The 23,084-nt window shown below is 40.7% G+C and overlaps 1 protein-coding gene across 5 annotated transcripts in view; it reads left to right on the top strand.

Annotated features, from left to right (window-relative positions):
* Positions 1-23,084, top strand: part of Frl (formin-like protein) — a 48,338-nt gene that overhangs the window by 12,816 nt on the left and 12,438 nt on the right. For 3 of the 5 annotated variants that reach the window (XM_022789078.2, XM_086991623.1, XM_086991618.1), the window contains exons 2-3: positions 19,873-19,956; positions 20,849-21,079. In XM_022789078.2, coding sequence (XP_022644813.1) covers positions 19,873-19,956; positions 20,849-21,079 — 315 coding nt within the window. The remainder of the gene's footprint in view (positions 1-19,872; positions 19,957-20,848; positions 21,080-23,084) is intronic. The other 2 variants (XM_022789080.2, XM_086991630.1) reach the window with 1 other exon arrangement.

Raw genomic sequence — 23,084 nt, 5'->3', positions numbered from 1 at the left:
TTCTGGCGAAGTCTAGGTTCCAGACCTAGCGTACCCAGACGGTTCGTCTGTGTACGCTAGATCTGGAACTGAAAAGAGCTAGCCGTCTGGAACAATGAGTCACTCGGTAACTTAGAACTAGAAACATTGATTTTGCGAGCGATAACTTTTCAATCACTCAGTTGCCCCTCAAACACGACAAGCCATCGGTTTTAGACGGGAGCTGTTACTATCGATCACTGAAAGTTGTTACCTTTTTTTTGCACCGGCCGGCGATCTATCTTTTTTTGGCCATGCCCGGAACAATCGAAACCTGTGATGAATTTCTCCGGAAACTCCGTCCCGTTAACGTTTCCGAAATCGATTTGCGCGTTGATGGTGGCAGTGCTGTTTCCAATCGCGAGTGTTCCTAATCCAGCAAGGGCAGCGTGAGGAAACGACGCTAACCCCTAAGTTTTTTCAACACTCGCCGAATCTCTATAAACGCAGCGCTTCTTTCTCAGAAATGATCGAGTCGATCACTGTCTTCTACCTATATCAATAATTGTCGTCACGATAATAGTTATTGACGTTGTTAACATAGGGAATTTACTTAAACAAGCAATTAATGGCCGGTTAGGTTGGGTCAACGTTTGTGCTGACCCGGTAAATTTGCAATTCTTTGAGGGTGATTGAGAACCTACGTTAGAGGTTAGAACGGAAGAGGGATGCTAAAAACAAATTTAATTTTTAACGCAGAAAAAAGATAAATAAATTTGGACGATAGTTTCCGAAAACGAACACAGCTATATACATCAGGCCGACTAACTACGGACGTTTACTGCTAAATCATAAAATATATGGAGTCCAGACGTTGCATATTAGACATAGACTTAAAAGTACGCACGCTATAAACTCCCATGGGTGACTAAGTTCTGAACAAGGAACTATTTTCATTACTGTTAGGCCATACACGATTGACTGTTAATTTTTTCAACCAAGCGGTATGATCGGTTAAGGCTAGCCGTAGACATTTATGTTCCGTCCCGATCGAAGGAGCAAGTTGGACGTTCGGATAAAAAAAGCGTTTGCTTAACAGCTATGACCAAAAGCACAACCGTACACGAGGCAGACGCATTCGACATGACTCACTATAAAAGCAAAATACATTAGAGTTTATTGTTACTGTGTATCGGTAGCACATACCCCTTTATAACGATAACTAACATTACAGCTTATAGTTCATATTATTAATACTATTTGTAGTATGATTCAGGGGTGACGACGTCTCGTAACTGTTCTAATTACCGGCTACATAGAGCGGTAAGGAAGATGGACAAATCGTATCTGTGCCTTTACAAGCACTGTTAGTAGGCCCTGCATGTTCACATATTTTTTTAAATAGGAGAGGAATATATATATATATATATATATATATATATATATATATATAAATAGCTATTTTACTGTTTAACCGAAATGCTGTGCATAGCGTCCTATTATCGTTTACGATGTCATTATATCTTCTGCTATTCTACGGACGTACAGCTATTTCACATCAGTAAATATTTCTAGAAGCCTTTGCGAAGTGTCAACTCGTTCTTTGCGCCGTTACCACCACTACCTACATTGTTCGTTGAAGCTTTTCGCCGAATTTGAATTCTCGACAAGACGGAAGAACAATTTTTCATTGAAGAAAATTGGTTCAACTGTCGTCGACAAAGTACTTTTTCGAGGTCGTTGTTTGTCAGGTGTAAGAACAGACAACAAAAAAATCTTTTCTAATATAACTGGCGACCCTGAACTTACCCGAGCCGGTTGATCTAAGTATGGAACTATTCAGTACGACGATAGACATCAGCATTTGTGCCATCCGTGATTGCCGGATTTGCCAGTTGACTAGGCAAAAATTTGCACCTCGTTACCAGCGACTCCAGTTGCGACTCATCGAAAACTTGAGATGGCGCGATTTGAGTGGGTATTTTGTTTAGGCTGTTCGGCTTGCTTGTCGGACACGGCTACGTTTACGGCGTTATACGTATTTGTTATCGTAAATAGAATAAAATAGTGGACTACATAAGAAGATTCTATCTTGACACTCTGTGTATATAAAAGCAATCAGGGATTAAGCACGTATTATGGTATAAGGTTCAAAACCTTACTTTTATATTGTTTATTCAAAAAAAGCTGTTGAAGCTGATTTTAGTTTCGATCGGATCATGTTGTTGCTGTCGGCCGACTACGCCCGGTCACTGAAGATAAACGTCCACCCTTGGAATACTTTCCTCATTTTTTCCTATCTGTGTGGGAACTGGAGAAACAACAAGTCAGAAGCTATTACTTTAACTTCTGAGTTGTTTTTTTTCTGAATCAACTCTCTTAATATCGAAACTAGTCACGCTGTTCGTCATAACCTGTACATTGGTGTTGCGTAATAAAGATACGCTGTTTCTTCCCACTTTTCCGTCAACCGCTGACGTATATACCAAGAATACCAGAAACAGAAGCCGTGATCGTACACTTTGAACACACATCGTTTCATCTCATTTTTCAACAGAGTCGCAACATATTCTTTGCTAAACGCTCTATTATCTTCTTTGATTTTCTTAAAACTAATACCAAACTGGAAACATTAAAGCACGTGCTAGCGAAATCTATCTGCCTTCATACTTTTGGCATCGATTAACTATTGTACGTCCACCACCATTATGCACCTGATGGAACCCATTGGTTCATCGGGGAGTAGATCCAATCCATGTTCCGGTTGCCTATATGTAGTATTCGCGATAGCCACTATATTTCATGCCCCGTGAAAGTTTAAATTTATTTACTGGCACGTTTCATACAACATTTAGAGAAACATCACTCGGCATTCTCTCCGTCGCAATTTTCCGATCGTCTGGCTTTCCGTGTTTCTATTTCTATACATTCGCGGTCGTAATCAACTGTCGTTGTCGCCGGATTGAGCGTTCGATAAATCTCTAATCAGTCGTTTCTCGTCTATAGCCAAAAGTGCATTGGACTTCTTCCTGTAAAAGTAAAAGTAACTTTTTTTTCATAGCCAGCGGCTTAGAAATTCTCGGATAGGATGGCCAGTACAGGATAGTGACTGTGCACCACACGTCAAGACGATGACGCCAGCATTCGTCCATGGCAAAGATACCATGATCTGAGACATTCGAAATATTACGTCGTTCGAGGCACAGTCGTACTGAACTTCGTAGCGACGACGGTCATTTCTCAACCTTCTTGCCAGTTGATCATTGGGAGCCCGAAAGCGTATGTTATTATTAAAATAACGTAGTCCATTTTCCGGACATGCGCGAGTCGCTAGCACCAGTAGCCATAGCGTAAGTGCGATGGCTTTCAGAGCGAGTTGTTGGTCGAAGCGTACATTGGCTGCGAGCGAAACTGTTATCAAGCGCCTAAAGCCGAGTTCTTGATAAAAAAAAAAAAAAAAAAATGCAATGCCACAAACACGGAGGCGCCGAAATAATGGGTGCTGGTGTAGACTCCTTTCGAACGTGCCTCTTAATACCATTTCATTATGCAATAGAATGAATCAAGCTATACTACGATCTATCACAGTTTGAAGATAATGTCATATCTGACTGGTAACGTCATTGTAAGTTGTTTTTCCTTATTTAAAGAGTCCGTGTTTTTCGGGAGCGACCATGTTAGTTCTGATATGTTTTATATAGTAATATGGTACAATATACTGGCGATTCCTTGGATTATTGGCAGGTAACATACGGGGTGTGTGATGAGGACAATGGCTCAGATAACTAGCGCCCCGAACTCGATAAATGCCAATTATTTTCTTAAGACTTACGAGCTTCTTTCAAACTAAGATTGTTGTTGCGAGCTTGAAAACGTTTCTGCATTAGCTTGCTTATTTTCATTTTGGGCATTTTCCAGCTGATCGTTGGTTAATTTAAATATGTCTTGGTGGACACGATCAGACGGTTATCGCCCACTTCTAGTTACCTATACTCTCAAGCCGACGAAAACCACCGTTTCCATGCGCATCGAGCGAGATCATTTCAATACATACGCAAATATCTAAGAAAGCGACTCTCTAGCATAAACGATTATATGAGCGCATATAACAAACACAACTTTATTCAACTTTTGAATTAATTGTAATCGTTCAAATATAAAAGGATCTATAACGCGCTAAAGCTCGCTCACATGTTATCACACATCCGTACATACAACGTCCATTGGTTAGCGTGGTGCGCCAGAAGCAGTGCGAACGTTTTTTTTTCCACTCTGCTGTTTGCTTTCCCGTCGGTTAGTGACATTAGTGCGTAAACAGAGACAGGCGTTTACTTTTACTATTGTTATTGCCTCTCGCTGCGTTCCGTGCGGCCACAAACACGCGACAACAGCGCCACCGTCTCTCTGTTGATAGACAAGAGGTCTACTAAAATGATATAGATGTTATATTTCCGTTGGAATACGTCCGTGGCGCTGTTTATCGATTTATTTTCCCTTTTTTTCGTGCCCACTCTTTCAGTCGTCGTCGTAATGGGCGAGGGTCGCGTCGCTGGTCGCGCCGAAATTTAGTTATTTTTTCAATTATTATCGTACCCCTTTCTATATATATATATATATATATATATATATATTTGTGTATTTGTAAAATGTTTGGGGGTAGCTGACGGACGGACAGACAGATACGTTCCTGAGTGGTTGAGTATCTGTGCCTCACTCGTCGTAGGCGACCATATCCCTACCATAATAATAGTTGAGATGAGATGGAGTAGGCACCCAGTTATTGGAAGACGACTAGTAAGGAACTTAGCAAATGACGAATTGTTGCAACTGCGCTGACAAATTTCGGAAAATTACGAATTCGTGAACGATTAACGAAACGAGAGAGAATGAAAAAAGGAAAGCTAAGCGAGTGCACTATCCACTTCGACTTGGGCAGAAGACGAGCGAACAGCGGTGCTGCCAGCGAGCCGCCGAAATGTCGATTTTCTTGAGCGATGAAGAGGCGTAATGATGAACTTGGTGGCGGCGTCGGCCTTAGCAACGGCGCTAGCGCTAAAGAATCCGCCTCATCCGTCGCGCGTATATATATCTGCGCGCCCGGAGCCGCTTCGCCGCTCGAAGAAAACGTGTCCTGAAGAAGAGGAAGTGCGCATAGCCGTACCATAACCGCAAATCTCTCCTCGCCATTATTGGCGCGGCCGCAACAAAACAATCTACAAGCTAGCTTCTATCCACCACTAGACGTATTTGCAGAAAGTGGTTGACTCTGACTGCTTGCTTAAAGTTATAGGGGGTCTACAGCCGTTTGAAGTCGAATGGGATGTAACTTGCGATGCCATCGGACGACTTCGTCGTCTTTTTTTCGGGGTTGTTCTATCTTCTTTTGCGTAAAATCGTCGGCCTGTTTCTGCTACCTACTCGTTTCGTTAGCAACCTGGCGGCCGATAACACGGGAATCAAGTGGGACTCGTTGAAAAGAGTGTCTTGCTCAGTCGGTGCTCTCAGATCTAGTAGTAAGATCGACACAACTGTATAGTAGCAGCAGCAACAGCAAAACAGGCTACGCTGGAAACGCATCACGAAAGTGGTCTTCGCCTGCATTTTCATTGACATTTGTGATCGTTTCTCAGTGGAATGGGGAGTGTTCCAGACACGGTTATGTGCTATGTGTCGCACACTATGGGTTGATCTTTGAGTCACTGACGGAGCATAGAAACGAATCGGCGACTTCAAACTACACCACAGTCTGCGTTACCCGTTACATCGTTCCACAAGACAGATTTCTGCTATCCGAATAGATGTGACAAATTCGAGCGTCTATGTTAAAACATAAAACGCATATGATAAACATGTAAATTTAGCTATGTGTTCCGTTATGACGTTATTCCTTTTGACACCTCCCGTCAGCTCTGGTTTTTCAAACATGACGGCGCCAACAGTGATCACATCATGTTATACGATAGCACTCAGAGACAGGTCAGGCGCAGTAAATTCTGGTTCAGGGAAACGGAGCGCTATTGGAATTTACGAGATGTAAAGTGAAGGAAGTGAAACTCAAATTTGAATTAGCCCGACTTCATCTGCTCGGTTGAATGATCAAGACACAAGGCAAAGACACAGTATCGTAGGATGCAATTGAAACTGTGATATTTTATGTTTCTACCAACATAACAGGACATGTTTCACTTCACACACAAATCTAACTCAGTTACTTAATCAGGACAGTGTTTGGATGCCATACCTACCATGAAGTCGTTGGTTTCGTCAGGTTGATAAAGCCAGCTACGTTGCGTTTATAATATATTTCTTTCTCATTTCATTACTGCTAAACTACGATTATAAGTACAGATTGAAATGAGGAGGCTTCTATCGTAGCAAAAAAGAACAGCTTTTCCAGTGCGTTCAATAAATGCTTATCGTTATTTGTTTCTATTGTACGGCAGTTTTTTTACTGCAATAAGTAGCGAACATTTATATACCTAAGCGCAAGGTATGCACTAATCTTTCTCATAGTACAAAACGGCCTATTCACATTCATCAGCCACCGTACACTTCTACGTTAGTCGAAAGGATCATTTATCTGCCAGCTCTAATCGAACTGTCCTTTGGTTAGAGATGTTCTAGTCTTGATAAATATTCGTTGTTTTTGTTAATGCGGCTGCTGCCGGTCACCTAGGCTGACTTCCTTCTGCCTGCGTTTTCCCGCTAGAAATTTATTCCGCCATTTGGTTGTGTCTCTTCGAATTCATAGCTTCATCGCAATCGACACCTTTTTCTGTTCCAAATCAACTACTACTACAAACCACTAACGCCATTGTTAATGTGAACATGTGGTCCGTTGTTAATCTATCTCTATCTAATACTTATATGCTACATATACTTGACACATCTATCTCTAATCAACAACTTCTGTCGTAGATGTAGAATGAGCATTGACCATAACCTTCCAATTTCGGCCATTTTGACAGGTTCATATTTATGACGATGGGACTGGGCTCAGCCTTCCTGTCAGTGCTAGTTTTGATTCCTGTTGCAGCCCAGACTGACCGTAACCGCTAGCCTTTGTTTTGTTGGGTGTTGATACCGTCGTTGTTCTCGTAGTCTGTGTGACCATAGCTGCTGTCACTCCTAAATCTTCTCGATTATTTACTAGAGCAGCAACCATATTGAAGGGCAGTAGATGCAGTAGGGCCTGTTGCGGGCGCGTTACTCGATTGCGTTCACGAACTGAAGGGTATAATGCCTGATGACCATCCTAGTCCCACCAAAAAAGGGGCTAACGGACATTTGGATGCCTAGATAGCGGCAGAACTTGACGTCAAGGGCCGTCGCCGTATATTAGAATTGGTATGAAGCCGCAGTCGTGAGTAGGCTGCGTGGCGTCGATGTTAAAGTCAACCGCTGCCTGATCATCATGATAATGTTGTTCATCATTGTGATTTGCCTAAAGTGTCTTCTACTGCTTCTAGTCATCGAGTAGCTCTGGATAACAGCCTTCTTCTTTGTGCCTCGCTGTTTATATTTGCGCCTCGTAGAACGTTGTTGACTTTTTCAAGATTCTAATTGATCCGTCTTTAGATCACGTTAGGTGGGCACACAAAGCACGAAGAATGATTCATAGAGTGTTTTTGTTTCTAATACTATATGTACATGGTACTATGTACTGCTGTAGTTTGAGCTCGTACCGTTAGAGGTGGCAATGCTGACAAAAGTGTTCGCTCTGTTAGGAAATTATGTGGAGTGTAACCGAGCTTTTCCACCGATTTTTTCCGAGCAAACCACCAACTTTTTGGTATTCGTATGCAGATATTATACTATTCACTGTATTTTATGGGAATACGTGTTTAACTCGATTGGCTAACTGGGTTAAATTCACATAATCGTTAAATGGTCGTTTCGTGGCTCCTGCTTCAGCGTAATGAGCGGACGAATGCCGCGCACACAACAGCAGGTGTCGATCTCAGTATTTTTGGGTGGCTGAAAACCTCAACCGTGCCGAAGAGTTCGTCCGAAGTTGCGCCGATATCAGCAAAACGATTGCCGGCAAGGTGGCCAGCATACGGTGCAATCGACGGTTGACCCTCGAGCTGATGACCAGGCGACACGGCGCCAAATAAAGCTTCATCGCACTCGTTCGAATAACAGCCCGATTGTCGGGTACAACAGGCGGCAGATGGGCTGCCAGTGCGTGCAGCTACATTTAAAGACAATGACTTGAAGAGTGCCAACAACGCAGAGCTTTAGAGTAGCTGGAAGAGAGCTTCCTATGTAACAAGTTGAGGTAAAAAAAAAGATTAGTTCGTTCGCTGCCGATCGGAAATCGAACTCAGCCATGTTCATCATGATAGGTAGCCGTATGTTTCTTCCTCCCGCCTACCTGCCTCAGCTAAAAGAGCGATTTAGCGCATCTTATAAAAACATATTCGAACCGTAGTTAAATGTTCACTATATTTAGGTATAAACTAGAGAAACAAAACAAAACATGACACCATTCGATTGTCCGATGAATTGTTGTCAAAGCATTATAATAATGAAGATAGCAATAGCTGTGTGGAAACATTTGCAGCCAGCTTCTGATCATTGCGGGTCGCCATTTCTCCCATTGAGCATCACTATACGCAAAGCACCAAAGTCATCTGCGAGATCTTCATTTCTACCTCATTATATTACTATGATGATATTATTATTATATAATTGCGATCGTTACTTCGCTTTGCGAAGAAGTCATCTTGATGGAATAAAAATGTTATCAAGTCCATAAGTCTCTTTATACGCTTATGAAGCTTATCCATATATATATATATATGGGTGTGTGCCTGTCGGTCTGAGGATACTTCTCGGTGTCATAGCAGGAATCTTTCGTCACAAGAAGAGCGGTTCTGGCTGCAATGTTCATTTAGCACTCTCCCCTCCACTCCGTTCTTTTGCGAAGCCCAAATTCGTATGGAACATTAGAATTGAATATACGAATGTCGATGGACGCAACTCAGAGACATCAAGTAGCAGCTCATTGTAGCTTCCCTTGAATTAGTCGTACGTGGTATCGCCATGGTGGCGTTGATGATTTTTTGATGAAAGCAGAAGCGAAGAAGCTTCGAAACATGTTTTTTCTCCGCGGTTTGACAGTGACAATGGCTGACTGCTGCATCCTTAAATCCTGATCAGGTCATCCTTTTTCACAAAGAAAACTGCACTGTTATCATTGCGTGAATATAGGACCGCCTAATGGGTTAGGTTCCAGCGTGCTTTCATCGAGTCTATTTACTTATCATATTTTTCTTGGATATTAATTATATTTTATTAGGCTCATTACGTATTTTCGTAAGTCTCGGAAAATTTCGTAAAAATCCGAAAGCATGGATGAAAGGTACGTAGTTGTACGCTCATTACTAATTAAGAGCTCAATTAGATTTACAAATAATATAATATTGGCCCGTATTGGATTATCCTACATCCTCTATGGATCAGACTTTTCCTATGATCAGTGTTCAGCGGAACTGCTCAACGTTAGTATAAGCATTAATTCGAAAATTTGTGAAACGTACAGTATCCATTTTGCGGATCTTTTCCATTGTCCCGGACCCGACGCTACCTTCCAGGTTGTCAAGCGTCAGATTGGGATGTTATCTTTGTGTCTATAGCAATCTCAATAGCATTTTTCAGTTTTTCATCGGTATGAGATTATCACCCCTCTGCGGGATCACTTGGCCCAGTAGACAATGAGTAGAAGCCGCTTGCAAGCAGGGGCTTGCCACAGTGGCCAGCTCTTCTGTTGAGATCTCGTGGTATGAGTTCCAACTGCGAGTGCATTGCTATGGCATAATGTCCGCAAGTATCGCAAGATTCTTTTGTAAGCAATCGTTGTATTGTCGAATCAGCTTTCTGTCGAGGTCGTTATCGGCTGTTCTGGCAGCGGTCGGCTATAAATTAATAACATCTCTACCGATTAAAAATTAAATATAAGAAATTTGTTAAACTATTAAAGTTATGGTATCGTTTCCAGCTTGCAATGTTTGGTGAGACGATTGTATTTCAACGTATGGTCGTCCATTTCTACAGGAGGTATGGCAAAAAGTCTACAGCTGAATCGAAATAATCTGATTAGACAGTGTCGATTGTTGAAACTTTAACGAGGTCGACTCGGCAAACCCGCCCATTATATGTGTCAACAGTCGAGCTATAGGGAGCCTCTACTTTTACGCAGGCTTACTCGGCAGCTTTACGACACACACCAAATAACACCAAAGAAATAGGTGTTTTTTGTTTTGCGATTTCTATTTCAAATATTCAGTGCACTTATTTATTTTACATCTGAGGCGTCACGGTGTTTTGCCGAAGATGCTCAGCGTCGTTGTCCGTTATTGCCGATGTCCTTCTAGCGTAATGGATTCTGCTTGACAAGTGAATGTATTCGTTTGATATTTCGAATTGATATATTCGGAATTACTGCAGTTTCTCGCGAAGCTCCCTAACAACCCCAAGTGAGGGCTGTCACCTGTGGATAACTGCATCCTGAGCCTAGATACCTCGTAATTCTATTTACGATGTCATGAAGCACGACACATGAAGCCAGCAAGGATCCACATTTGTTTACATTTGTGTGAAACTTTTTCGAGCACAACCGCAGTACAGTAGCTTTCCGTGAAGCGCTTGCCGATTAACAATGCGTCCAATTAAAGTTCGGTCTCCATAGGGTTGTTTTTTTTGCAATGTCGATCGAACAAGACGATCAACAATAGCATTGCTGCAAGCTTGATGTTATCTTCGTTACTTGCGCCTTCGCTATACGCCTGTCTACCTTTATAATAATAGTTCTTATTATTATTTTTGTTTCGTCTGCTGCCAGACGCCGAAGTATAATAACAACATAGCAAAGCGCCATGCTGGTAATGTCCAACCCCCCTGAAAGCCAACTGAAGTCAAAGAAGTACAATGTTTATATGGAACATGTTTGATTATTGCTTTATCAATTGACTGGCCAACTTGCAATGACCGCCTATATCATTTCGGCATTATTTCGCTCGGGGGTGCTTGAAACGCTGGCGATAATTCGCTATAGCAATGACAATTCTCCGCTTTGGTAAGTATCCGCTCTTGTAGGATATTTGATTAACTGTTCTTAGCTAACTATTATTACTGTTGGTTATTACTGTTGCTGCTGTCGTCTGCACCAACAGCGGCTCCTTGGTTTTTCCTACAGCGAACCAGTAAAAATGATCAATATTTTGCTGTGCCAAGGTCGCCATTCATGGATGACATGCTGGCGCGCTGCAGGCAACCAAAATGCCGTTTCGCTGCCAGGCTACGTTCCCGAAGAACACCGGTTAGCGCCGTTATGGAACGGGGGATGGGCGGTAGTGGGAGTACGCGGATTTGGCGGAGGTCAAGCTTTAACCATAGAACTAAGAAGGAATACCGCAAACGACCCAGCAATACACTATAATAGCTACTTCTTGATGGCTGGCATCGATTCCCTTTCGTAAGGCACTGGTAAAAGAAGAGTCTCGGCACATGGGGGGTGGTAAACTTGGCCCGCCAGTTCCTTTGGTTAACGTCTTCGTCACATAAATTTGAGGCAGAAAACGAGTCAAAGGTGGTTGGCCGACAAACCTTAGGGGATGATTAGAAAAAGGAGGTACAAACAGGAATGGACTTGGTTTTTTTTTTTCATTTTTTGTTTACCTAGCTAGCCGTTATTCTACAGAAATAAACTGATGGAATCAATAAAAATTCAAAGCAACCAAAATAACTAATCTCGTAATGACAGTCCTGATGTCCTAACTGTTAAGGCAACTTGAAGCCCAAAAACGTGCTACTAGTTTAGCATGGCCAGGGGCGATATTTTCGTCGTTGCGCATTGACGACGGTGGCTGAAATGGTATTTCTACAACATTACCGTTTTGTAACGATGCAATTAATCCAATATTTCTTGCTGCAGCTTTGATACGATATTTAGTGCTATTATCGTGATTTAGTATCGTCGTCGCGTTTCAACATGTTCGTAAGTACAATCAGTCACGTAACTTTTGGTGGGAAGGGATGACTAACTATTAGCTTGGCCCTTATTGGTACGCTGTTTCTATCCCATAATGTTTATTGTTCTGTAAATACGATTGTGTAACGGTTACACTATCACTAGCCATCATTTACTAACCACCTAACAAATTTTATATTTGTTGCAACAAAACAATAGATTTCGCTTGGTAGGACTCCGTCCAAGTCCGCTAATTTGGACTTGGAGCTGGTGTTGTTTCTTCGATTACAACAGACGACGCTAATGATTATCGCCATGATGATAACGTCGACGAGGACGCCACCAGGTCCAAGCTATTTACTGTTGCAGGATCCTGATCATAACTCAGTTTTTAGCCACCTTTCAACGATCACTCCTCGCTTTCATTGTGACACATCTGTTTCTACATGCATGCATGCATGTTGAATGTTTGTGTGTTTACATGCAAAAAAAGAACACGGAAAAGGTACGCCTTATCGTCGTTAGCGTCACAAGATGAATAGCGTTTTGCCTCATGGCGGTGAGATTTGGATCAAAGGTCATTCCATATATTCTATTCATATATAATATATATTAACAGGCAAACAGACATTTTATTAGAGAGGATTACATGTAATTGTTTACTAGTAACCATTGCTGGACCGGAGCGTTATCGTTTCAACGATTGTTACAGCCATCTCCTCGAAAGGAAAGAACATGTTCTTACGTCACACGAGCTACGGTACAAATATAATATACCATAAACTAAAAACATGACTTTTTGTGTCTTTTTTATTATTATTGATTATAATATTATTATTATTATTATAGATTACAGTATTTTGATTTTTATAACACTACTAATGATCAGAATAGTTATAATAACATGAGTTTTGCAATCATGAGTTAAATCATTAGATTAGAAGAAGAAAACGCTACGAAATTCGAGATCCTCAGCAGATCACCTTGTATAGCGTTGGAAAAAAGCAAAAATATAGTATGGAAAGCAGGCATATAATGCGAATGCATACACCTGACAATGTTAGCTATTAATAAAATCAACTGCCTTTATTTTGCCCTTGATTTTTATAAACATGTTGAAGACTTACGTAATTGTGTTTACGCACACCAGATCAAGACTGATTTTTTTCATTTAGATTCCTGATTGCATTGTACTGATATAACGGCCCTTAGGGAGACAATTGAGCGTCGGTTTATTATTATTAGTATATTGAGTTAAGGCTCCATGATTGACACAGAAAATATAAACACCAGTGTTTTTTTTTGCCTATTTGAATGGCGGTGCGGCCACGAAATGTTTATCACAAATTTTTGAATTTCAGACAGAACCGCGTGGCACCCGTGCTTTAATTAGATCTGTGCAGATGTTTATGTAACCCCTTTTTAGTAGTAATCAATCAAGTAATTTTATGGCGATTGAAATAAGCGAATCCAACATAAGCGCTTTCAGTGTATTCTTTGTAAATTATAAGCCTTAACAAATAAGGCAGTCGTTGTAGGCCATTGAAGAGATATACGGCTGGGGTAGCTAAATACAATGTACTAATCCAGCTGTAACCTGTATTCAAACGATTTGCCTCATTCACATATCGTTAGTTATTACAGCCAAGTCTACGCAATAACTTGTGCTAAGGTCAGGCTACCCTGTTGCCCCTATGGTTCGTTTGGGCCAATCACATTCCCTAATATATTTATTAAAACTAATTATGTCCGACAGTGGGTTGTATCTTCATTTTCAGGTTTATCTGCGATTCTTTTTAACCCGAACCCCTTATATATATCATTACTATTTTTATATTACTATACATTTTTAATATTTAAAAGAAAATCTATTACAACTTAGACATATGTCTAACGAACAGGTATAAATAAGCTTGCTTGTGCCCTAATCGTCAGTTATGATCACCCTGTATCTAAAAATTAGTCCAGACGGCGTGAATAGAGAACGCATAACTGTTACTGTTGCTATGGGACGCAGAGGGACTCACAGTCACGAGCTGTGGTCGACGAGGTGCTATTACCATTAATAGACTGAAATAAGCGATCTAAATAAATCCCCGAGGCCTGCGGGCGAAACTGAGGGAGAAAGAGTTTTGGCAAGAGCCTCTGGAACACTCCTATATGATAAAGACCCTGTATATATTTCTCTCTCTCTCTTTTGTGGATCGCAGCTAAATAGTTAAGTGGTCAGATTCTACGGGAATATTCGGCTTAATCCGTATCTAGATTGCGTTGTGTCTTACCTTGTCAACCTCCGAATCACAGTTAATGCTACTCGACAAGACAAGGTACGAACAGCTTCATATGTCTGAGCGAGTAAATCGGAGATGCCAGTTTTCAAGCGATAAATGCTGAAAATCGATGTTTACGATTCATTTACAGTTTATATTTATGACTCTGTTTTTCTACTTGGAATTATTCATCTTGTACTCATAGTAAAATATTTTTTTTTAATTTTTACGTGACATGTTATTTAACTGTACTTTCTAAGGCCGTAATATTAGATTATCTCATCTATATATACGTATATCGATTTATTATATTGCCTTTCATTGCCCAGATTAGGTAATTTGCCGTTCACTCACCAGCAAACTAAACGAACTAACAGTTTCTTGCGTATCCATATACGTATTCATCCATAGTACGAAATACCTTTCAGTCGACCACTTCATGAAGCGTATTAGCCAGCTTGGAACGTGCCGACGTTACAATGTGCATCCCGTAACGTCTCTAATAAAGTACGTTCTCATTCTCTCTCCCTCATACACACACACACACATTCTCGCTTTCTTTATTTCTCTCGCGTGCGTTTATCTTCAGCGGCCATTTATTTTCATTGATAGTCGGATCACGCCAATCAGCCAACCGTGGATCACCAGAATACGTCTGGCCCATCGCCATTTTACATATACGCCTACGCAGTTCGTATGCAGTGACTGCGAAGTGTTATAGTGCCCATTGAGCAGAGATTAGCTGTCCGCTTAAACGGATAACTAGACGACATGCTTCCATTAATATGTGCACGTACGCTACTTGTTACCTTGCATAACAGACGTTCATCGTGAGCATGAACGCATTTTTATAGTATTGCTGCGGGAGTTCTATGAGCTGTTATTAATATAGTCATTCTGAAATGTTCGTAGAGAAAGAGGACGGAATGTTGCTGCTGGGGGCTTGAAGTTGACTACTATTATTGTTAGTGGTGTTTATTGGTGTGCGGATAGCATTAAGGGTCATTGCGTTTATCGGTGATGAGATGTAAACGGACAAAAAGATGATGTTCGTCTTATTTTTCACGTTTTTAGGAGTTATCGTTAATGGTCAATGGGCAGGGTCGTAGCGAACTATCTGTTCACTGTATGTAACTCTGTCTAGTAACTGGTGCATATTCAATGAAATTCGCAAGGTACACTATAATAGAGGGATGTACCACTATTATAAAATCCAAATGAAGAATAGCATATCTCATGGAGACCTTCCCGTGTATATAAATCACGTACAGGCTGTGTGCAAGAAAAAAGGGGCTTATACATGACGATGGATACGAGATAAAAGCGTGGAAGGGGAGTATATTTAGAGAAGGAAACTCAGTAGTACATGAAATGTTTAATTTACTATGCAGTCCTACCGACCTAGTATACTAAGAATTATATATTATATCTGTGGTACGTGGAATAGCAATTTAGTGGGATTATTACAAAAGTTGACTGTTTATTATTGCTAATTGCTCAAATCTACAGGTATACTACACCATCTGTTTTTGCCGTTATTTATGATATCCTGTATATTAACTATATGAGCTAGTGGCGAGGCGATCTCGCAAATGTGGCTTCTTAGTGGGGGCATAGTGAACGATGCTTCTTTAGAACGTGAAAGGGTACAAAGTAGACAACAAAAAAAAAGATCACGCCCATATAAGGGCGTGATCTTTTTTGTGCCGGTGGATTTTTCCTCGTCTATGAAATCTATAACGTGAGACTGTCAGTTATACCGATCGGGCAGCCCCAACATACTAAACCGGACCCGTTGTAAGCTAGCGTGAACCCAGTCATAATATTTGCAACGGGGATATCCGTAAAATCTTTATGTTATAACTGCTACACTAAATATCATATTCCTCTAAGACCATTGCTATAGCGCGTACTCGAACGTACTGTGTCGGCGATTGGCAAAAACAAACTATTCACACTCCAAACAGAACATTAAAACTGAAAGCGGACTGGCTGGAATCGATGTAGAAAATGCTAAAAAAAGTTTATATATATATTGAATTGAATATTTACTAATATTTTTATTTGCACAAATGGGGCTGGCATATGAGACAGGGATTATGCAGTTATGTTATATACATTAATTAAGGACTATACACAGAATGGGGTAAACGTAGCTTCAAGGTTAAACACAACTGAAACATACAAATAGGAAGATATTAAAACTGCAGTTGAAAAAAAAACAGGTCTGCAATAGCCGTATCAACTGGAAACCTATTTTCCAATGCGAATCTTCCTTTTTCCTATATCTAGACCTATACGTGTATACTTTGCAAGCGTAGCTTTTCTCCACCCCGTAAGTGTGTCAGTCTAAGATAATCCCGCAGGTGACAAAACAGATTTTGATCATTCTAGTAAACCCGCTGACTAAAAAACCCTGCATTTGAGAAAATGTATTTTCGTGTTTAAGAGTGTAGAACTATTTCGAATATTTATAATATGCATAATGTACATTGTGTTTTTTTTTATCTCATAACATCTGTCGAGTAATGTGGGCCATTGGCCAATTTGAATCGGCAACCTCCTGCCTGTCTAATATTTGGCATACAATTAGCAAGTGGAAAAGGTAAGTATATACATCAGAGACATTGTGTGATCTCTGGTTGCTAAAAAGTAGACTGCCTGCAAGAGTAAAAAAGCTGCAACAGGCTGGTGAAGGATGAGGTAAGCTTAGAAGCATCAGTGGTAGTTCCGTAGATGACTTATGATATCAGCGGGTTATCTATGGCAGTATGAGCGGAATCAATATGAGCTAATGGGACGCGTACGACTCATCTGATTTGAGCCGTTTCTTCCTTTTGGTGTCTCTTTGAACACTGCCTGGTTATGTTCTCTTTTTTGTACTAAGCCTTTATGGACTTTTAAGGTTGCGACCACCACCAGGATCCACAGCAGCGGCCTACCATCTATTGTCGCCAAATGGATTTAGCAGTGGCGTTTCTAGTTGATAATAAACCGGCTCTTCCTTCATCCATCCAATGCCTTCTTCCATCATAAGACCGTTCGCGCACTCTCGTTCACCTGGCCGGATAACCGCGAGTAGTCTTTCTCAGCGGCAAGAAATTTTGTAATGAAGTCGGGTGCGAATTTGCATACTGATGTTTCTCTGTCGGCGTGTCTGCTGTACGTTCCTTTATGGTTGTTTAATACATATGAAGTTTGAATCTGCGCGGCTAACAGAACGCTCGACAATTTACTGACTACCAAACTGGCTGGCTACCTACACAGTATATAAATACCTTTAGTCTCTCTGCCAACGCTTAGATAAGGGTAGAGAGGAAAGGCATTATTGGCCAACTGCACCCGGCCAGTAAGAATCATGTCAATGTTGCTGCATTTGCTGGTCAGTGATTGGTGCAGGTACTTGATAGTCACTATCGCTTGGATATGAGATATCCAGATGTTCCCATGTCTTGGGACGTTGTTCTTAACTCACATTGTCGTTGTTGCCGTGACTGGTACTGTTGCAGATGATCTCTTATAGATTTTCGTAATTGTACAAACATGCATTTTCTTTGGCTAATTTAATCTATGCTCAATATTGATGTTGCGTCATATACCGTTACTGTCGGTGCTGCCATCTTGCTAATGGACTCTTTGATGAGGTACTGCTGACGCTTCTCAGTCGTCCTGTCCACGCGGATTCAAGCCCAGACCATGACGTGTCTCTCGCGTTTATCAGTTGAACACATTACCCACTGTGCCATCACGAGAATATCAGTTTTTATGCCTATCACTGATTAAACCTATAGGTACTCAGCCAATGTATGCTCGGATGACCTGCAGCTCATAGACGCAATCAAGGTCCTAAAGCGACGTCTATAAGGCATGAAGAGCAGAGAAATGCGTCATACTATACAAAGAGGTGAAGCAGGGTAACCGCCTTCTTTCTTTATCTAGATGACAATTGCCAAAAAAAAAAAATCGCGCCTAAAGCAGCGCTTCTATCGACCTTCTTGTGGCATCGGCGGCAGCCATTGTACTCACACAGATTCGTTACCTGAAAATGACACCACGTATATTTCTCAGAGCACTGTAGTTGTCATAGGAAAATATATATGGGTCTGGATGCTTTCTATTTTATTTCGTAGTTAGTGATTAGGTATTAGTTCGAAACGATGGAAAATTGAAAAGTTTGCCTTAAAGAATTTGGATCCAGTCTATCGGTAACTGAGAGCTTTTACCGAGTTTAAATTGATTTAAATGGTTCGTATGGGTACTCAGTTAGTTATTAATAACCAATAAAAACCGTTAATAACCAATAAAAATACCGTACCGGGTAATACAGCAAACAGCGGAACGCGTTTAAGTGATAATTCAGAATTTGGTTTAAGCAAACAGAATATTGAGGGAGGTTATCCATTTGAGGGGAGACAAGTTTTTGGCATCTAGTCAGTCTCAAATAAAATTCAACTATTAAGTAAATGTTAGTAAATTAATAATTAAACAATAAATGTCTCCGTTACAACCGATATGATCAAGTGGCCCCACTTCGTATCAGAAGTGACAGCTGCCTATATTCGGCTGTGTTATACGAGACTGTATTTTGGTTGTTCAAGTCTCACGAAACGTCAGGACCTTCTGACTTATTGGAGCAGTAAGAAAAAAATAAAGTTTATATTCTAATTGTGGTCAAATCCTTTAGCTTCCTCGCACGAACTGACCGAGAATGATTAACCTAAATTGAATAAAGAAAGCACGGCAAATCGACCGTCAATTTGTATCTAATGTTTTACCTTTGCAAGCTTTCAAAACAAGAGAGTTGTACGGTCCTTTGTATGTCCTCGTTTGGTTAAAAAGCCAGCCAGACGTCGAAAGCAGAACCAATTAGACGCGCAGAGAAGTTACTGCTTATATTCAGATTGTGAGCAGACGCTGTTTGCTGTCATTATTGTAATAGTTTGACATTTCTCCCGCTGACAGTTTATAACAGCCGTTGGACATATGAAATGTTATTGCAAAATGCATGGGTCTCGCAGCCCGCTAACTTAGCTTAACTTGAAACTCTTCGCGTTTTTGATGCGTCTTATCGTTAGCGTTTTTTCAACCGGTCTGATACGGCGAAATAGATAGTGTCTAATAAAAACACCGAGTCTTTTTGATTTCTTATTAATTCTGGGAATATATATTAATAAGAAAGCTTGAGAAAGCGAAGGGACGACGGTCGTCCCGAAGTATATTTTATATAGTTGTCTACGACGACTGGCAACGTCTGAACCACATTATATTGTTTTCGTGATACTAGAACAAACTGAATAGAGAGAAGTAGTGATTTTCGCTTGTTGTATTTACAGGATTATGGTAAGGAACAAATTTAAACAGATAAAAGATATAAAATGGGGGGCTATTTTATATAATTATAACGACCGTGCATGTATTATAGAGTCTTATTTGTGTCAATTCATTTCAAATATTTGCTCAAAACTTTCTTGGTATTAAATTGTCAAAGAAAACAAAAAACTTCTTTAGTAACGGGCTTAGTCTAACGCATATAGTAAAATAGCGAATTTCGTGTATTCCTTTGAAGGGATGCCCTTGTGGATCGCGATTCTTTTACGCAGTTGTATCTTTGTTCTGTGAAGGCAGCATCTATTGTGTAGCTAATGCGGTACTTTTCGTCTCTGTTTACAGAATTTGATGGATCTACCGCCAGATAAAGCAAAGCTCCTGAGGAGTTACGATCATCAAAAGAAATGGGAAATCGTTTGTGATCAGGTTAGTGTCATATTATTTACATTCGTTAATTCCAACTATATAACTCCGATTATTAAAGTGTCTTGGTCCACGCCGGCAAGTTGACTGCGATTCCAAGATTTCATTCCGAGAAAAACTTATGATTTTTTAGCCACCGATATAGTAAATGCAGCTTGGCGTTAAGGGCCACTATTTGCCATCGCTGAATGAAAAGGACAAATTTTCGCTGAAGTTTAAATGAGCACGAGCTCAAAGCTACAACCGTACAAATATATACAAAGGACAATTTAACATTAAGAATAAAGAGTGTTCATTTGAATAAATGACGCAAAAGGTTAAAAAGAAAAGCTATGGTGGATCTAGATTATAGTACATAAGATTGTAAATATTCCATTAAATGAACCTAACATTTTTAGATGAATTACCCACCTAAGAAATAGGCCACTGAAACTATTCCCCAATTAATGCCACTTAGTTTAGATTGCTATTATAATTAAATAGTGGTTGGTTTCACCAAGACTGAGAAGGGCTCTGCAGTTTCATACGACATACCGTAACCAAACATTCCTTATACGCCTTATGGAAAAGGAGCAGCAACAGGAGAGACTTCTGTGATCATTTTAGCTCATCCTTGCAATCAATTTAACTTATCAAACACGCCGAACCTTTATCCGGGCTTATGCACATGGTGGGAGTAGATCTTTTGGCAGTCTGCAAAAAGTCACTTGAAAGAACAGCGGTTTTTGATATAGTGAACATAGAAATAGGTAAAGGCTCTCCAGCTCACAAATGGCTAACCTGTACAACCGGATGGTTCACAAGATCCTCTGAATACATATATATATATATAATTTTTTCTCAATTTACACTATTTTCCTGTAGAGCTCTAAGGTACGTTTATGAATTTCCGTAGGAGAAAATGAGCGCCAAACAGGCCCCGTCATTCTACCTTTCGAAGCTCTCGACCTATCTTGATCCAAAGGCGCCACGCTCAACTAAGGTAACATCAAGCTCAAATTCAGGGTCATCTGGCTCCTGTTCCGATGGCCCAAGTTGCTCAGGGGGTAACTCGGGGAGTGGCTGTCTCGACTCTTCAATGGCCGCACCCTTCGCCGATGCTTTCTACTCTTTTTTCCACGCTCAGGTATAAGCCTCTTCCTCGCTTCAGTCCTGTCCTTTGACTCACACGACTATGTTAACCACACGAAGATCAGAGTAGCAGAGTCAAGAATTTCGGTAAACGTTTCCCCATCAGACATTTGATGATCAGTGGGAAATTAGCGAAAAAGAACAATGATTGTGACTGTAGCACTGAGGGGCATCTATTCATCTGTTAATTTCGGAAACAGCAAACAGGATGACGCAGTTTTGTTGAATTTATCTTATCATGGCTTGTCTTTTGGCAGTAGCACTAACCGTTTGAATTAAACCGTTCCCTCCTATAAACACATGCCATTACAATTACGGATAAACAATTAATGTGTCCGTAACGTCAAATATCTGCTGTGAGCAGTTAGTGATACACATTCATTAACCAAATCGTAGTTTTTCGGGAAGACGCTAAAAATAACTCACAAGCGGCTGATTTTTTCGCACGCTACGCCACTGGACGTCCTCAATCACCGACTGATTGGTCGGATCGCTAATTCGACTCTGTCCAATCGGATACTGATTCGATTTATTTGATGCTTCTAATCGACGATCCACGCATATCCCTGATCTTACCAGTACCGAACCATGTACTACACTTTAGGCAATGAATGCTTTGTACCCATGATGCAGTTCGCACCGGAAAATCTGGTAAGATAAAATGGCAGGTACTTCGCTGCTGGCCTGCTGATTTTGATTCGACTCATCTGAGTGTGTAAAAAATACGCTAAAAATCCCATCGAATGATACCTAAGGTGGCGTATCCGCAATGTCTTGCCGAATATGCCACAATTGGCTTGCACTTGCTTCTCTTACCTTATCTGAACTTCTGCGATCGACCTTTGTCATTTGAACAAGTTGAATGGCTGTGAGATAACTAGCACGTGTGCTAAAATGGGTCTATAAAATATCACTGGGATTTTAATTGCTCTTTTTCCTCAATTGAATCGTCTTTTTTCGGTAAATTCATAACTGGGTCATTTTCGTAACGTGTTTAGCTTCCATAAAATGTTTACGGAATAACTTAGTAACAATAAGTGGTTAACTAACAATGAAATAATTTCAATGGTTTACCTTTGGGTCGTAGTGAATTAATTGCTTTTAGCTTTTGTTTCCTACGCACTCTTTGAGTTCGATTGCGAACTGCTTTTTATATATAACGCTACGGATGATCATTGCGGTGAGGCATAACTCCTTAGGGCTTGAATATATGACTGGCAAATAAACATTTCTAATGAAATTTCTGGGCCCTAGTTGAATATCATCCCAATACTCGATCTAGTTCTCCAATGATAATTCAACTGAATAGTTCCCGTTGCATTAACGAGTCCATTGAATCTACAGCTCGTGGCTGCAGTACCGGTAGCGCCATCTATTTGTACTGGAGGTGCAATACCGCCTTTGAGAACGATCTGCACAAGGATGATTTTCTGTCGTGCAATAGCGATCGTTTTCGTTTATGTATCTAATCACCTGAAAATGTGTCTGATTGAGTAACGAAGTAAACAATTTGCAAAGACCGCGTTGCCTAAGCCCGAGTATATGCCATGCTTTTCCCGGACTTCAATGCCTATTTATCCATATCGTTTGCGTGATGATCCCAACAGTTTGGTCAACTTCTGCTAAACCTAAACCTGCTTTTCCCTTTTACGTTGTCCTTCTCTTCGAAGTCTGCCTGCCTGCCTGTCTGTCTGCCTGCCTGCGCGTTTTTGCTTGTCTCTCTATGCTTGCAATGGGTATGCGATTCACGGCTAGGCTTTACTCTATTGAATGGTCTAAGTTAATGGAGCTAATGGAAAGTAGGAATGTGTTTCTATCTGTAAAGGGTGTTTGGCGTATTTGATAGGCATACTAATAACAGGTAGAGGTTAAACCGATCGCGCTCTTTCGCCATCGAGCGGCAGCTACCTACAGGTGCAAGGTTTAGGTCTAAGAAGTTCCAAGTTTCTAGAAAGGAATTATTTATTATTAAAAATGTGTTTTTTTTTTTTTTTCGATTT

The sequence above is a fragment of the Varroa destructor genome, unplaced genomic scaffold, assembly GCF_002443255.2.
Source record: "Varroa destructor unplaced genomic scaffold, Vdes_3.0 BEIS01000001.1, whole genome shotgun sequence".
Lineage (NCBI taxonomy): Eukaryota > Metazoa > Arthropoda > Arachnida > Mesostigmata > Varroidae > Varroa > Varroa destructor.
This window is presented reverse-complemented; position numbering and strand designations above follow the sequence as displayed.